Genomic DNA, 14,213 nt, shown 5'->3' on the forward strand with positions numbered 1-14,213 from the left:
AAAATAAGATTAGTCAGCTTCGTCGGTTCGCGATCCACCATGGCGGACAAACGCAAGGTGCCGCCGATGGCGGGCGCGGCCGGCGACGCGACGTCGGTCGTGAAGCGCGTGCGGCAAGGCGAAGGCGCATTGACGCAGACGCAGCGGCGCACTAGTGCGCTCTCGAGTGCCGTGATTTCGCTCCAAGGCGCGCACACTGCCGAAGTGCTCGACGTCAAGTTTTCGCCGTGCGGCGAAAAGATCGCGGCCGCGTCCGCGGATCATAGTGTCTCGCTGTGGGAGACGTACAAAGGGAACCGCAACCTGGGCCTGCTCACGAGCCACTCGCGCGCCGTGACATGCGTCGCGTGGGCCCCGACGGCCGAGGGGGACGTCGTCGTGTCGGGCTCGGCGGACAATACGGTCATTGCATGGAATGCCAAGACGGGACAAAAGCTGCGCCGCTTCCGGGGGCACAAGGGAATTGTGAACGGCGTCGCATGCACGCGCACTGGGCGCCCGCTCATTGCGTCGGCTTCCGACGACGGCCGCGTGCTCGTGTGGGACCTGGACGAGCGGCACTTTGTCGACGCGCTGGATTTCGGATACCCCGTCACCGCCGTGGCGTTCTCGGAAGATGCGACGCAGCTCTTTGTCGGCGGCGTCGACAATGCGATCCACGCGATGGACCTCACGACCAAGCAGCGGCAGTACTCGCTGCGGGGGCACCTCGACTCGATCGCCTCGCTCGCTCTCTCGCGCTCGGGCACGCACCTCTTGTCCTCGGCGCTGGACGACGCGGTACGCATCTGGGATGTGCGCCCGTTTGCGCCGGAAGCACGGCCGGGCGACACTGGCAGCCCACGGCTCTACCGCACGCTCACGGGGCAGCCGAGCGGCTTCGAAAACATCCTGATCAAGGCGGCCTGGAGCATGGACGGCGAGCGCGTCGCGAGCGGCGGCGCGGACCGCACATGCACCATCTGGGACGTGGAAAAGGGCGCTATCCTGTACAAGCTGCCGGGGCACCGCGGGACGTGCACCGCAGTCGATATGCACCCGCTCGAGCCGATCGGTACGTATACCACTACTCACCCAGTCGTCTCCGCCTCCACCGACCGCACATTGCTCCTGGGTGAAATCGAGCCGGAATAGGACATAGCAATTCCTCCACACGGCGATGAGCGCAGCGCCCGAGCCGCCGCCGAAGCCGGCGGGCCCTACGTTGCCCGCGCCGCGCACGCGGCCGCAGTGGCACATCACTCTAGCCGAGCTGCAGGTAACGCGCTCCGCGCACGAGCTGGGGATCCGCTTCGACTGCCAAGTAGGTGCCGTGGCTGACGCAGACAAACATGCCGAGCTTCTTTCGGTCGCAGTTCCGCAACGTCGAGCGCACGTACCGCGAGCTCGCCCTATACGCCTCGGCGCTGTCGATGACCGGGCCGACGATCATTGTGCCGGCACTGCCGCTGCCGACGCCGGCGATGGTGCACATGCCCGATGCGGGGTATGAAGGCGAGGTGTGCGAGCTGCACGAGCTGCGCGAGATGCTTGCGCACTGGTTCGAGCGGGTGTTTAGCGAGCCGACGCTGCGTGCACACAAAGAGACGCGCCGCTTTATCGAGTCTAACTACAGCTACGAGCCCGAAAAGGTGCACGTACACGCGCCGAGCGGCAGCCGGAAGCAATTTGCGCACTCTCAAGCGCACATCCAGTCGCTCACGCACGTCTTTAACGGCGAGATGTTTAGCCAGACGCCAAGCGTTGGGAAGTCGGGCGTCGCGTCGATGCTCGGCCTGCGCGCACAGCCCAAGCCGACGCCGGCGGCCTTGGTGCCGGCGCACCTCGCCGCGACGTCGGCGATCGGCGTGAGCGACCCGGACGAGCAGCTATCGCTCGCACGCAGCGAGCTTACGCGCCTCGAGAAGCAGCTCGGCGATGTGGTACACGCGAGTGCGGGTGTATCGGCAGCACGCAGCGCCGTGCACGCGGCGATGAAGGACGTCGCCAGCGCGCTGCTACCCCTTGCGACGCTCGAAGAGGCGCGGGGCGAGTCGCTGCGTGGCCGCCTGCCGCGCACGCTGCGCAGTGCGAATGGTATGTTTGCCAATGTCGCGCAGCTCTCCGACACCATTGTACGTTTTCCAACTCACCCAGATGCACGCCGAAGACGTGACGCTGCGCGATGCGATCGCCTACCAGGAACTGAATATGCGCGCGGCGCGCATGGTGCTCCAGGAGCGCACCGCGATTGTCGTTGAACACGATATAGCCAAGCGCGTCACGGCGAACAAGCGACACGACGCCGAGCAGATGCGGATCGCACGAACCCACCGCGTGGACCGCGTCGACGCGGCGATCGAAGAGGTGCGCGAGGCTCACCACCACGAACAGCTCCTCGAGCGCTACCTCGCACAGGTGAGCAAATCGCTGCGCGAGAGCTTGCAGCGCCACAGCGTGCAGACGCACCACGATCTGCAGCACCTCATTCTGGAGCATGCGCGGATCAGCGGCGTGTATGAGCGGCGTGTTCTCGATATGCTGGGCCTATTTGATATGGACCTTAGTGCTGCAGCACAGGAGGCACAGAGCGCCGCGATGCTCAAGGCAAACGTCAAGCGCAAAATGACCCCGGCGCAGGCCGCCGCGGCGCGTGTCGTGCGCGGCGAGGCGGACGAGCTTCCGGCCGACCATGCGCCCCTCTCGCTCGCGGCGACGCCCGAGCAAGAAGAGGAAGAGGAAGAGGAATGGGAGGAAGAGGAGGAGCATGCGGCTGTGCCGTCGGTGCCGGCGATGGAAGAGCCACAGTGGCTCGAGGACGAGCCAGAAGCCCCGGCGCCGATCGCCGCGCCCGAGCCCGAGCCATCGACGGCCGAGTGGCTGCCGCAGCCTGAGCCCGCGAATGAGCCGGAGGAAGAGCCCCCGTCGCTCTTCCGCTCGCGCATGACCGGCGGGCGCGGATTCGGCGGCCTGTCGGCCTCCGACGCGGCCAAGTCCCTCGCCGGTACCTTTTAATCGTGGCCCGTGCATTCGGCCGACATAGCATCCCGCCAGGTTCTTGCGACGATGATCGACTACGTTTTCCATTCGCTGTCGTCGCAGTACGGCATCCCGTCCGACTATCTAAAGTTGGCGGCATGTCTGTTTGTGTCATATGCGTTGAGTCCGCTGCTGCCACTGCTGCCGTCAGCGTCGCTCCGTCATCTGATGAATATTAGCTTGTCGATGTTTTTCCTGGTCAGCGTCATGAAGCTGTACAGCGGCACGGCGCAGCTCGTTGCGACCTCGCTCGTTGTATACGGTATTGTCAAGTTCCGCATTGGTGGCAAAAACATGCCGTGGGTCGCCTTCATCTTCGAGATGGCCCATATGCTCTTTACGTACGTACCGCAACTTACCCAGACACCTCGCGCGCCAGCTGAACAATGTGCCGTTGACCACAATCGAGATCTCGGCGATGCACATGGTTCTGTGCATGAACCTCACCGCGTTCGCATGGGAGTGCTACGACGGCCAAATGCGCACAGTCGACGAGTGCGACGAGGCGCAGCGAAAAGACCGCATCACCGAGATGCCTTCGCTCCTTGCCTTTTTCGGATACTGGTACGTGGCGCGACTCATCCAGCTTCTATTTCCCTGGTGTGCTGGTCGGCCCCTCGACGCGCTTCGAGGACTACAACCGGTGGGCGAAAGGAGAACTGTACCTCCCGTCCAAGACGCCTCCGCCGGGCCGGCTGTGGTACTCGCTCAAGGATGTCGCCTTTGGCGTGCTGTGCCTCGGCCTGCAGGCGCTCACCATGGACAAACTTAGCTACGCTCGTCTCGCCAATGCGGCCGACCCGATCCAAAAGACCTCGCTGCTGAACCGCATCTGGTTCGTCCAGCTGTGTGGGCTCGGCGCGCGTTTCCGTTACTATGGCATTTGGAGTCTGTCGAACGCGGCGTGTGTCCTCTCGGGCCTCGGCTACAACGGCATGAGCTCCGAGACAAACACGGCGCTCTGGACGCGCTGCAAGAACGTGTTTGTGATCCGCATCGAGTTTGCCAACAACTGGAAGGAGCTCATGGACTCGTGGAACGCCAACACGAACGTGTGGTTGCGCAACAATGTGTACAAGCGCATAGTTATCCCTGGCAAGCGCCCCGGTTTCAAGAGCACGATGACGACCTTTATGGTGAGCGCCTTTTGGCACGGCATCTCGCCGGGCTACTACCTGACGTTTTTGCTTGGCGGCCTGTACCTGTATGTCGCGCGCCTCCTGCGCCACAGCCTGCGCCCCGTCTTTTTCGCCAACACACGGACGCCGAACCCGACGCTGTTTACGCTCGACAAATACACAGTTTCTCAGGTTCTCTACTCGCTCGCATCGGTGATGGTCGTCCAGATGTCGGTCAACTTTGCCGCCCTCTCGTTCCTGGTGCTCTCTGCCAAGGCCTCGGTGCGGGCTTGGGCGAATGCAGGCTACTACGGCATCATCCTGCTCGTCGTGCCCATCATTGCCTTCCAGCTCGGCCTCGGCAAGGCGCTCAAGCGATTCCACCAAGCTCCGGAGGCGATCCCCAAGAAGAAGAACTAATACTTCTCCGTTCCTTCGGCTGTGCCCTCAGGCAGCTGTACATAGGCGCTGCGTGACCGCATGACTTTTCTTCCGACTCCCAGCACGACCAGGACCATGACCGCAACGAGTGCCACCAGGGCATGCGGCGGCGCACGGTGGTGCGCTTGCTCCGTGGCAAACCACGGGCCGGGGATGCGTGGGCGGCCGACGTACTGTCCAAGCGTGAGCGTGAGGCACGCCGGCGACAGGTGCATGTGCATGCCCGAGCACTCGTGAAAGACAATCGCCCCCTTGCGGTCGAGCGCCCGGAGGCCGATCCAGTCCTCCTGGTAGATAGGACTGTGTCGCATCGGGATGGTCTCGTTCATGCACCCCTTGCGCGTATCGGGGTCCTCGTATGCGCCAAACCACGCCGAGGCCCATGGAACGACCGTCGTGTCCAGCTGGAAGCGGACCATCACAAACTTGTCGAGGCGCTCCAGGTTGGCCTTGTACGTCGCATTCTTCTCGGCCCCCTCGTTGTTGATGTCGTAGAGGAACTCGTTGCGCTCTTTGTACAGCGCAAACTGGTTCTTGGTGCGCGTGTCGCGGAAGTATTGCGCGGTCACGACATTGTTCTGGCTGTAGTCCGAATAGGCCTGGCCGGTGAGCAGGTGGTGCACCGTGTGGCAGATGGCGTCGTACGGGAGGCACGTGGGCAGGTCCGTGATGCCCATATGCTGCGACCCAAAGGTGATCAGGTTGCGGACGCGCGGCGTGTTGTAGCGCTCGACATACGCACGCAAAAACTGGCCGCCTTGCGAGAAGCCGACCGCGTCAAAGCCGTGGCGCAGCTCGGGGGTGTCACGCAGGGTCTGGTAGACCTGCTCAATCTGGTCGTTCACATTGCCAAAGATCGACGCCTGTCGGTCTGCATAGAGCGTCGGCTTGATAGCAACGAGGTGGACATAGATGCCGGGGTACATTTTCCCCAGATTCTCCTTGAGCACCTTGAGGCCTTGGGACTGCGCCGAGTCGCCGAGGCCGTGCCAGATGACGACCGGCAACGGTTGGAAGAGGTCATCCGGAAACTTGGGCACTTTCGGGAGCGCGTCGACGACCGACAGCAGCGCTGCGACGACGATACTCAGCCACACCAGGCACCGCATCGTGGCAAAGGTCCGAGCGCTATCACGTGGCTACGAAACTGGGACCGGGGCACTGCCCTGCTCGAAGGACATCTGGGTCAGTCGGTGTACGTACACCCGCGTGCTTTACGACCTCGTTCACGCAGAGGTACCGGTACAGCTGCGCGTACGGGGTGTAGTATTTGTAGTACGTCCAGCGGAAGTAGGGCGCGACGTATTTCTTTTCGGTGCCCAAAAAGTCGGCCGCCATCTCCTTGCGCAGGTTCTGCAGGCCGTCCGTGTGGTCAGTGAGGATCGCCTTGACGCCCCAGCGCGTCGCCTCGACCATCTCGTCTATGCGGTTCACGGTCCAAACCATGACGTCCTTCTTCTCCTCCTTGGCACGCTGCAGGAAGCGCTGGCCCTCGTCGGTGGCGAGGGCAGGGAAGTTGAGCGAGAACGTGGAGCAGTCCTTCCAGAAGTAGCGCAGCGCATCCGCAGGCGACGAGCCGATATGCGCGAGCGACAGCGTGGGGACGTGCTTCTTGGCCGGCTCGATAAACTTGGGGTGCCACAGGCCGAGGATAAGGCGCGGCGCGAGCTGCGTCTCGTAGCCCGGAAATTTGCGCACGATCTTGTCCATGATCGAAAAGAGGCGCTCGGGGTCGTTGTTCGGCTTGATATCGACCTGCATAAGACGAAAAACGTACGTTAAGCTTCACATGGCGGTTCTCCTCCTTCATCAGCAGCTCACACAGCTGCTCAAACGTGGGGATCTGCTGCACAGGCTTCTCAAGCGTGCGCACATGCTCGATGCCGTCCGCACCAAAGTAGGGCCGTGCGCTGATAAGGCCTTTCCCATCCGTCGTACGGTCGAGCGTCGTGTCGTGGAACATGACAATGACATCGTCGGCAGTGACATGCACGTCTGCGTTAGCACGTCTACCTACCGCTCTCAATACCCTCCGAGCCATCACGGATGGCCTGCGCAAAGGAGCTCAGGGTGTTCTCGGGGAACGCCGCCGAGGCCTGTGGTCAGAAGGGAAACGTACACCGCGGTGGCCCCTGCGCGTTAGCATCGATACGTACCAGCACTCGGGCAAAGCAGGACGGAATGCTTCGCTGGCCATGGTGGAGATCACGTTAAGTAAGCGTCGAGAAGCAGCAAATGGACCTGAAATGGTCGTGAGAAATGGTCGTGAGAGTGGCGCGGCTGCGTGGCCTGACCCAGACGCGAACGGGCCAGGCGTTGCGCCCGCCTTAGCGTGGCCACGTGGGAAAAAGGTCCTCAACGCCGTTCATTAGTTCCACGTGCGCGCGTAAACCAATTGACGCGCATCAGGGTGCAGCGCGCGGCGACGCGGTGCTGTCGGCAGCGCAGCGCATCTGCAGCGGACGTCCTACAGAGTGTGTGTTGCGTGGCTACGCGGCTACGACTCGAGTTCGGACTCGGAACGGGGCATGGGCATATCGGCCGTGTACACACGTGAATAGGACGTCTGGCCGGGCTGGTGCTGGAGAATCGAGTCAATGAGCCAGAACTGGAGCGTGTTCATAGCAAGGGGAAAGATCGCCATAGCGAAAACGACTTGCCAGCCGCGGTGCGCGCCAAAGAGACCGAGCAGCCAGTCGCCAAACGTGGTGAGGAAGGGGAGGAGTCCAAGCATGGCAAGCACGAGCAGCTTCATTAGCGAGAGCGCCAAAACGTAGACAGCCGTCTGGCGCACCCAACACTGCCACGGCTCCAGCGGCGTGTGGGGGGGCGGAGGGTCGTCTTGATAGTCGCCCGATACAAGGCCACGGATCGCGAGCCTCGTCTCAAAGAGGTAGGTGAGACTCTGCATGAAGTAGTAGAGGATCGCAACACCTGCGTCAGTAGTACGACGTACCTAGCGTTGAATCCAGGAGAATATTTAAAAAGTACAGCGAGCAGGGATTGCTGTGCCCATCCATCGAGCCGGCCGTGCTCAGGGCAACATTCAGGACATGCACCATCAGCTGACCGGCCAGCTGCTTCGTGATATCCAGCATCCACGTACGCCACGGCCGCTGTGGCCGCTCGCACTGACGTTTGTACGCGAGACTGCCCAGGACCAATACGCCCATCAGCAGCTGCACACCGATCGCAATTGGGCCAAAGAGACGGCAGTTGTGTTTATCGATAGGCTTTCCCAAGTGCGGCAGCACGGCCTGGCTCACCGGGGCCGAAGCCCGCTCCACCCATCGCTGCGCCATGCACAGGACTGTGGGGAAAGAGATACCAGTGTGGAGGTCTACGAAAGGCCGGCGGCGCGTGCCGAGATGTGCGCCGACTCGAGCAGGCGCACCTCGTCCAGGCAGTCGCTCGCCTGTTGGCGCACCAGTGCGTCAACGTCTTCTGTAGCCACATAGCTCATCACAGGGACCAGGTGCTGCGCCGCCTGCATCGAGAGCAAGGGGACCGGCGCCGGCACCTTGGATGTCGTCTGGCGTGTCTCGGGCAGCATTCCGCCGCCAGGCAGACGCAGCGCCGAGAGCGATTCGGGCTCGGGCGTTTCTTCGAGCTGGTGTTGGCGGGCGTCGAGGAAGGCATCGAGTTGGTGGCGCGTCGAGCGCAGCAGCACGGCCAGGAGCAGGAGCGCGGCGCGGCGGAGCTGCGGCAGCTTGGGGTCCACGTCGGTGCCCGCATGTCCCTCTTTTTCCGCCATCTTTTCGCACTCGTCGTCGTCGTCGTCAATCGCCGTGCGCTTTTGCTCGCCTGTGGCGTCCTTGCCGGTGACGTGTGCCGTGACGTGCGCTTTGCGCATCATCGGGCGACGGACGCTCTCGACCTGGACGAGCTCACGACAGAGGCGGGCCATGTCTTCGGACGCCCCGCTCGAAGCGAGCGCCGTCGGCGCGACCTCGACGCACGTCCCGAGGATCGAGATAAACGAGCTGCGCAGCGTCGCGGAAAACACTGGATTGCGCACCGCCGTCAGGAGCGGATTCACAATCAGGGCCACGGCCGGCACAATTGCCTCGCCGCAGTGCTGCAGCACTTGCAGAAGTGCCTCGCCGATGCGCAAACGCTTGTCCGTTTCGCGTTGGCTGAGTTCCTGGCCGTACTCGAGCGCACAGGCCATGCCGTTCTGTGTCTTGTCGCCGCCGACGTACAGTGCAACGAGCGGACGGAGCGTCGCATCGCGCCAGTGCGCCGCCATCTGCGCCAGACCTTTGACCGCGTTCAAGTAGAGGAAACTCTCCTCGTCTTGGATCGCATTCATAAAGATGTCAAAGATCGCAGGGAGCAAGGCAGGATCGAGCTCGTCGCCGTAGCACTCGCTGTGTACTTTCTTGTCCTTGGACACAAGCTGCGACAAGAGGTGCAGACCATGCGCACGCACGGGGATAATCGGGTCTTGCAGGTACTGCAGCGCCTCTTGGTACACATCGAGGTACTTGGGCCGAACGGCCGTACTGCTTGGAGGCGCTGCTTGCTGCTGCCGTGCGCTGAGGACCAGTACGACTTCTTGCGACAGCGCACGTACCTCGGCATCGGGCGCATCGCGGAGGCCCTCGACCTTGTGGCGCAGGACCTGGAGCATCGGCGTAGTCTGCGGCACGAGCTCCGTGTGCCCTTCGAGCAGTGACAAGAAGAGGTTCAGTGCAGTGTTGACCAGCTCCCAGTCGTGCTCGGCGCCGGGCGCGTCCTCTTCTTGGTCCTGAATATTGCGCAGCGCATCGAGCGTGCTCGGTGCTTCCTTTGTGTCTGCCGGCGTATGAGGGGTATGTTGCGTGCATGCATAGTCGATAAAGCGCAAGACACGATCGATATCTCCGTCGAGCAGCTTGGCGCCAAACGCCTCGAGAAGTTGGCCGATGAGCTGCAGGTAGTAGACCGAGCGCTGCTCCAGCTCAGCAGGACTTGCTTCGTCGACCGTGATCTGGGACGTGGCCTGCGTCTGGGTCCGTGAATAGCTCTCGAGCGAGGTGAGGAGGAGAGAGCTGGCCACATCCTGGCGCTGCGCCCGTTTCAGAAGCGCACTCACGCGCTGCGGAAGCACAGGGAACGAGAGCGACTGCACCAGGTCGGCTGGCATATGGGGCTCGTCGCCCTCAGTCAAGGACAGCTGCTGCTGGAGCTGCTCAATGGTCAGTACGGTGCCTTTGAGGAGGCCACGGAAATCGACGTCAGAGCGAGGGCTGGGTCAGGACACCGACGTACTCTTCCGGGACGATCTCGACGCCGTCATTCGTATCATGCCAAGCTGCGCCATCTGACGTGCACGCAGCCTGAAGCGCCGTGCTGATCGCTTGTGCCGTCTCGGCAGCCGCGCCGAGGCGCAGCCAGATGTGCAGCGTTTCGTTCACCTCGTTCTTTTGGGTCGCTCGCGAGCGTGCATCGTCCGACATCGTCTCGACTTTTGCCTTGGGGTCGCTCTCGAAGAACGTGTCCAGTTTCAAGAGTCGGAGCGCCAGAGGGGCTACCATAAAATGGATAAAGTCCGCCGAAGGCGGCGCAAGCAAGACGGCTGAAGCAAGCAGACGCAGCGCACGGTCGACGTCCGCAGCGCCGGCCACCTTGGCCAGCAGCACGCCGCCAATCACCGGATCAAGCGAGGCATGCACCGCCGTCGGGCTGCGCTCAACCATGCGCATCAGCGTAAAGGCAGCAGCACGACGGTGCATGCCATGCACAGGCGTCGTGTTTGGCTGCGTGACTGGGTCGAGCACCGACAAAACGTGCGGGATCATTTCAGCATAGTAGCGGCTGCGCTCCATTCCTTTTGGCGGTGTCGTCAGCAGCTTTGTCGCGCCCTCCAGACGTTTAAAGGTGGCTGGGTAAGTATGGTAACGTACTATCACCCTCGCCGAGCTCGTCGCCGATATCGCCACTGAGCATGTCGGCCTCGTTCGCGCCGAGCATGCCAATGAGCAACGTACGCACGCCCTCGGGCCGGAGCAGCTGCAGCGAAAGCAGGCGCGCACAGTGCTCACGCACAAACCTGGGCGTGCTCGGTGCGCCGCTGCGCAGATGCGACGATAGCGCGCTGACTGTCGGCACGCTGCGCAGTGCGGCGAGGTCGATCGATGTCGGCAAAGCTTCGAGCAGTCCGTGCAGTTCGTCTTGAGCCGCCTCCACGGGCGCGGTGAGGCCGCTGGTCGCAGGCCCAAATGCAATGCGGACGAGCACGCGGAGCACGTCTACAAAGTAGATGCGCAGGACCAGCACAGCGACGTCGGTCCGGGCCACCTGGGAGACCGGCAGCGCCGTGTTGGACACCGGATCGGTGGCGCGCCGGAACAAGTTGGCAAAGATGCCGATGATACGCGCGAGCTGCTTGTTTACCGTATCCCATAGTGCGTCGTCATCGTCGGCCTCGTGCAAGCGTGTGCTGTCTGACATGTCTTCGTGCAGCGTCGACGGATGCATGACCTCGAACGTTGTGTCGTACAGCTCGATGAGCGGTACAACGAGCCACGCAAAGCTCGCAGTGAGCAGCTGTTTGATCACTGCCAGGTCGCGCGCACCCAGCAGCGCCACGGGTTCTTTTCCTGGCGTGGGTGTCTGTGGTGTCTGTGCGACTGTGTGGATCCGGTCCGTGCATGCGAGAGCGAACCAGCCCGTATTCCGCTGCACCTGCTCGAGTGTCGCATCCTCTTTTGCATACAGCACGCCCCCCAGCTCGCCAGCCAGTTCTGTGTAGAGCGGTGTCTTGGCAAAGTGGTCGAGGCGCTGCTGCAAAGTGTGTCGCATGCCGGCTGCGTGAGAATCGGCACGTACCTTCGCGTCCCTCGCCCGTAGCTATCTGTTCGCGCGTGCGCTTCGCACGCTCAATGTGCAAAGCAGCATCGCGGTCGCCCGTGAGGATCGCGGCAGCGTCGAGCAGCCCCCGCACGGCATCCTGCATCGTGGCGGCGGCCGTGCGTAAAATTGCCCAAATTCCCTTTGGCTGACAAAGCAGCAAGCTTCTCGGCGCAGGCGACGATGAGTGTGACGCTGCACACGACGCTCGGTGATCTCAAGGTACGCTTCCGCGCTAATCCAGATCGAGGTCTTTTGCGAGACAGTTCCCCGTGCGGCGGAGAATTTCCTTGGGCATTGTGCGGCTGGGACGTACGATGAGGTGAAATGGCACCGGAACATGCGCGACTTTATGATCCAAGTACGTTGCCTCGCTAATGCAGACCGGCGACCCTACTGGCACCGGCAAAGGCGGCCAATCGATCTGGGGCGAGCCATTCCAGGACGAGATCTGCGCGACGCTCAAGGTACGTATCGCCGCTAATGCAGTTTAATGCGCGTGGTATTGTCGCCATGGCGAACGGCGCGCCGAACACGAACAAGTCGCAGGTGCGTGTTTGTTCTGACGCAGTTCTTTATCACATACAGCAAGCAGTCGCACCTTGATGGCAAGTACACCATCATCGGCAAGGTGATTGACGGTGCGGAGCTTGGCGGCACGCTCGATACTATGGAAAAAGTTCCGGTCGACGCAAAGCACCGTCCGCTAGACGAAATCCGCATGACGGGCGTCACGATCCATGCGAACCCCATTGCGCAGCGTGCGCTTCCGTGAGCGCTCGCGCTGCTCGCGCGTCTTGTCGCGTCGGCCGTTGTCGCATCGATGGCCTGCCGCGTGAGCCGCCCATCGCATTGTGCTGGCCGCCGTGCACAACCACCCGATACCCCTATGCTAGACATAAGCCTCTGTTAGTCGAGATCGACGATTTCCGCCTATAAAATGAAGACTGCAGGTGTGCTGCGTAGTTTACTCGTTGAAGCGGAGTACAAAGTTGACGACGATCGCCGTCAGGAGGAGGACCGAGAGCACCGTAGGGCCTGCTGTCAGCCATGAGCCACATACCGAGACGGTCATCGTAAGGGCCGCTGCCGCGGTTGCGGATCGCGTTCGCACGCCAGTGGTAGGTGACGAGGGCGTAGAGCATGATAGCGATGGCTGCGTAAGATCCCACACCTATACATACCGACGAAGCTGAACAGCGCAGCGCTGACACGGCCGACGCGGTCACCGAAGTTGAGCAGACCCGCGGCGAGCGCCGAGAGGGTCACGGTGAAGCTGAGCCACGAGAGGACTGGGTAAGCCAGGGGGACGTACAGGTACGCTCGTTAGCGAAGAAAACCTTGGGCTCAACACGAACGGGAAGCGCAATACGCTTGCCCGCCGTACGCTGCAGAAGAGGCTGCGTCGACATGGTGCCAGAGGTAGCCGGAAGCAGGCGTTGCCGCGACCGGGCGGCCTGGCCCGGCCGTGCTCTCTTTGGCCACACGTGCGCACGATCTGCATGGACCACGTGGCTATTCATTAATCCTGCCTCGGCTTATGTACGCCACTGCACGCGCTGGTGGGTGCACTGTTCGTGGAGGAGCGCGCGGCGGTGGTAGAGTGTGCGGAGCGCACGGTAGTGCCGCACAAAGGTCGTGTCCTGCATAAGTAGAGGTACATACGTCAATCATATCGAGCGAGTCGGTCGCCGGGAGTCCCTCGACATAGGCGTTCGCAAGCGCCTCGCTCTCGTCGTGCGCGTGCGCTGCGGCAAGCTGCAGGCGCGTCTGGAGTGCCATGGGCGAGAAGCGCTGCGTTAAGAGCGGCACATACCTTGTACGCCTCGTTCATCTCGCGCTCGACCGCCGGCCAGGCCGCGTCGGCGGCGCGCGCGTGCTCGTACGCAGCGCGCGTGGCGGCACGCACGGCCTCGAGCTTCGGACGCAGCTCCGCATTGCGCGCTGGGTCAGAAATGCGACTTACCTGCCTGCTCCTCGACGCGCTCGAGGAGCGCCTTGTGCTCGTCGTACAGGTCGCGCACCTCCGGGAGGCTGTGCAGAAGCGCATCAAAGTACGCCGCCTGGTCTTCTTGGATGCGTGGATCGTGCGACTCGCCAAGCACCTCGCGCATCTCATCGCGCGAGAGCTGCGCAATGCTCGGGAACTCGGCCGCGAGGCGCGCAGAGGATGCCCCACGCCCGGCCATGGAAGCGAGACGTACCTCCACATACGATGCCCAGCGTGCTGGCCGTGTACAGCGCGGTAGCTTTGTGCGGTGCGCTGGTGCTGCTCGTGGCGGCGATCGGTGCGTGGCAAGACTAATTCAGCGCATGCGCTCATGCACCTCAGCGGCTGGATTGACGCGCACCCTGAAAAAGCACGCCGCCTCGGCGTGCGCTACGCGCTGGTAGGTCCTTCTTCTGCTGACTCAGGTGAACCTCGCGGCGCTCGCGACCTTTACTGTGCTGGGCTATTTGCCATGGGCGAGCGCACTACTCTCCCTTTCATCGACCCTGTATACCCTGTGGAGCCTTGCGTGGCGGCGGCAGCCGTCGCTCGTGCTGCTTGGCCTCGCGCTGTGCCTACCGCTCGGCGCGCACCTCTCGCTTACGTCGCACTACGCGACGGCGCAGGCGGCGTGGGCCGCGCATACCTTTGGCTTCCAAGACGCGCCGCAGCTCCCCCGCGCGACGCCGCACGAGGTCGTGGCGCTCCTGGGCGGCGTTGTCTGGACGCTGCCCATCTGGCACGGCCTGTGCGTCACGACCGAGAGTCTCGCGCTCCCTACGCAGTCCACATAACGCATGTTCTAACTATAT

The 14,213-nt window shown here is 62.7% G+C and overlaps 11 protein-coding genes across 11 annotated transcripts; 5 read left to right on the top strand and 6 right to left on the bottom strand.

Moving 5' to 3' along the window:
• Nucleotides 1–39: 39 nt before the first annotated feature.
• MJAP1_001760 (uncharacterized protein) lies at nt 40–1,134 on the top strand (the record flags this gene model as incomplete). Its single annotated transcript, XM_060265710.1, has 2 exons — nt 40–1,054; nt 1,079–1,134. 2 exons carry the CDS (start codon nt 40–42, stop codon nt 1,132–1,134), a joined length of 1,071 nt encoding a protein of 356 aa, XP_060121693.1.
• A 25-nt stretch (nt 1,135–1,159) lies between these two features.
• VPS17 (Vacuolar protein sorting-associated protein 17) lies at nt 1,160–2,994 on the top strand (the record flags this gene model as incomplete). The annotated part of the gene is made up of 3 exons (XM_060265711.1): nt 1,160–1,303; nt 1,326–2,114; nt 2,137–2,994. The coding sequence occupies 3 exons, from the start codon at nt 1,160–1,162 to the stop codon at nt 2,992–2,994; spliced, it is 1,791 nt and encodes a 596-aa protein (XP_060121694.1).
• A 51-nt stretch (nt 2,995–3,045) lies between these two features.
• Nucleotides 3,046–4,556, top strand: MJAP1_001762 (uncharacterized protein; the record flags this gene model as incomplete). The annotated part of the gene is made up of 3 exons (XM_060265712.1): nt 3,046–3,359; nt 3,382–3,582; nt 3,605–4,556. 3 exons carry the CDS (start codon nt 3,046–3,048, stop codon nt 4,554–4,556), a joined length of 1,467 nt encoding a protein of 488 aa, XP_060121695.1.
• A 27-nt stretch (nt 4,557–4,583) lies between these two features.
• Nucleotides 4,584–5,686, bottom strand: MJAP1_001763 (palmitoyl-protein hydrolase; the record flags this gene model as incomplete). Its single annotated transcript, XM_060265713.1, has 2 exons — nt 4,584–4,604; nt 4,634–5,686. 2 exons carry the CDS (start codon nt 5,684–5,686, stop codon nt 4,584–4,586), a joined length of 1,074 nt encoding a protein of 357 aa, XP_060121696.1.
• A 30-nt stretch (nt 5,687–5,716) lies between these two features.
• MJAP1_001764 (uncharacterized protein) lies at nt 5,717–6,774 on the bottom strand (the record flags this gene model as incomplete). Its single annotated transcript, XM_060265714.1, has 6 exons — nt 5,717–5,758; nt 5,781–6,332; nt 6,355–6,572; nt 6,595–6,673; nt 6,697–6,709; nt 6,734–6,774. The coding sequence occupies 6 exons, from the start codon at nt 6,772–6,774 to the stop codon at nt 5,717–5,719; spliced, it is 945 nt and encodes a 314-aa protein (XP_060121697.1).
• A 300-nt stretch (nt 6,775–7,074) lies between these two features.
• Nucleotides 7,075–7,879, bottom strand: MJAP1_001765 (uncharacterized protein; the record flags this gene model as incomplete). Its single annotated transcript, XM_060265715.1, has 2 exons — nt 7,075–7,511; nt 7,534–7,879. The coding sequence occupies 2 exons, from the start codon at nt 7,877–7,879 to the stop codon at nt 7,075–7,077; spliced, it is 783 nt and encodes a 260-aa protein (XP_060121698.1).
• A 38-nt stretch (nt 7,880–7,917) lies between these two features.
• Nucleotides 7,918–11,517, bottom strand: MJAP1_001766 (uncharacterized protein; the record flags this gene model as incomplete). The annotated part of the gene is made up of 4 exons (XM_060265716.1): nt 7,918–9,808; nt 9,831–10,443; nt 10,466–11,368; nt 11,391–11,517. The coding sequence occupies 4 exons, from the start codon at nt 11,515–11,517 to the stop codon at nt 7,918–7,920; spliced, it is 3,534 nt and encodes a 1,177-aa protein (XP_060121699.1).
• A 77-nt stretch (nt 11,518–11,594) lies between these two features.
• Nucleotides 11,595–12,186, top strand: CYP10 (peptidylprolyl isomerase; the record flags this gene model as incomplete). Its single annotated transcript, XM_060265717.1, has 5 exons — nt 11,595–11,633; nt 11,656–11,772; nt 11,795–11,878; nt 11,901–11,960; nt 11,983–12,186. 5 exons carry the CDS (start codon nt 11,595–11,597, stop codon nt 12,184–12,186), a joined length of 504 nt encoding a protein of 167 aa, XP_060121700.1.
• Nucleotides 12,187–12,378: 192 nt separating this feature from the next.
• nrf1 (GTPase regulator Nrf1) lies at nt 12,379–12,823 on the bottom strand (the record flags this gene model as incomplete). Its single annotated transcript, XM_060265718.1, has 4 exons — nt 12,379–12,452; nt 12,475–12,567; nt 12,596–12,703; nt 12,766–12,823. The coding sequence occupies 4 exons, from the start codon at nt 12,821–12,823 to the stop codon at nt 12,379–12,381; spliced, it is 333 nt and encodes a 110-aa protein (XP_060121701.1).
• A 126-nt stretch (nt 12,824–12,949) lies between these two features.
• Nucleotides 12,950–13,600, bottom strand: MJAP1_001769 (uncharacterized protein; the record flags this gene model as incomplete). Its single annotated transcript, XM_060265719.1, has 4 exons — nt 12,950–13,054; nt 13,077–13,205; nt 13,228–13,355; nt 13,378–13,600. The coding sequence occupies 4 exons, from the start codon at nt 13,598–13,600 to the stop codon at nt 12,950–12,952; spliced, it is 585 nt and encodes a 194-aa protein (XP_060121702.1).
• A 26-nt stretch (nt 13,601–13,626) lies between these two features.
• On the top strand, nt 13,627–14,195 carry MJAP1_001770 (uncharacterized protein; the record flags this gene model as incomplete). The annotated part of the gene is made up of 3 exons (XM_060265720.1): nt 13,627–13,699; nt 13,722–13,801; nt 13,827–14,195. 3 exons carry the CDS (start codon nt 13,627–13,629, stop codon nt 14,193–14,195), a joined length of 522 nt encoding a protein of 173 aa, XP_060121703.1.
• Between the last annotated feature and the right edge of the window lie 18 nt (nt 14,196–14,213).

This window comes from Malassezia japonica, chromosome 2 (assembly GCF_029542785.1).
Source record: "Malassezia japonica chromosome 2, complete sequence".
NCBI lineage: Eukaryota > Fungi > Basidiomycota > Malasseziomycetes > Malasseziales > Malasseziaceae > Malassezia > Malassezia japonica.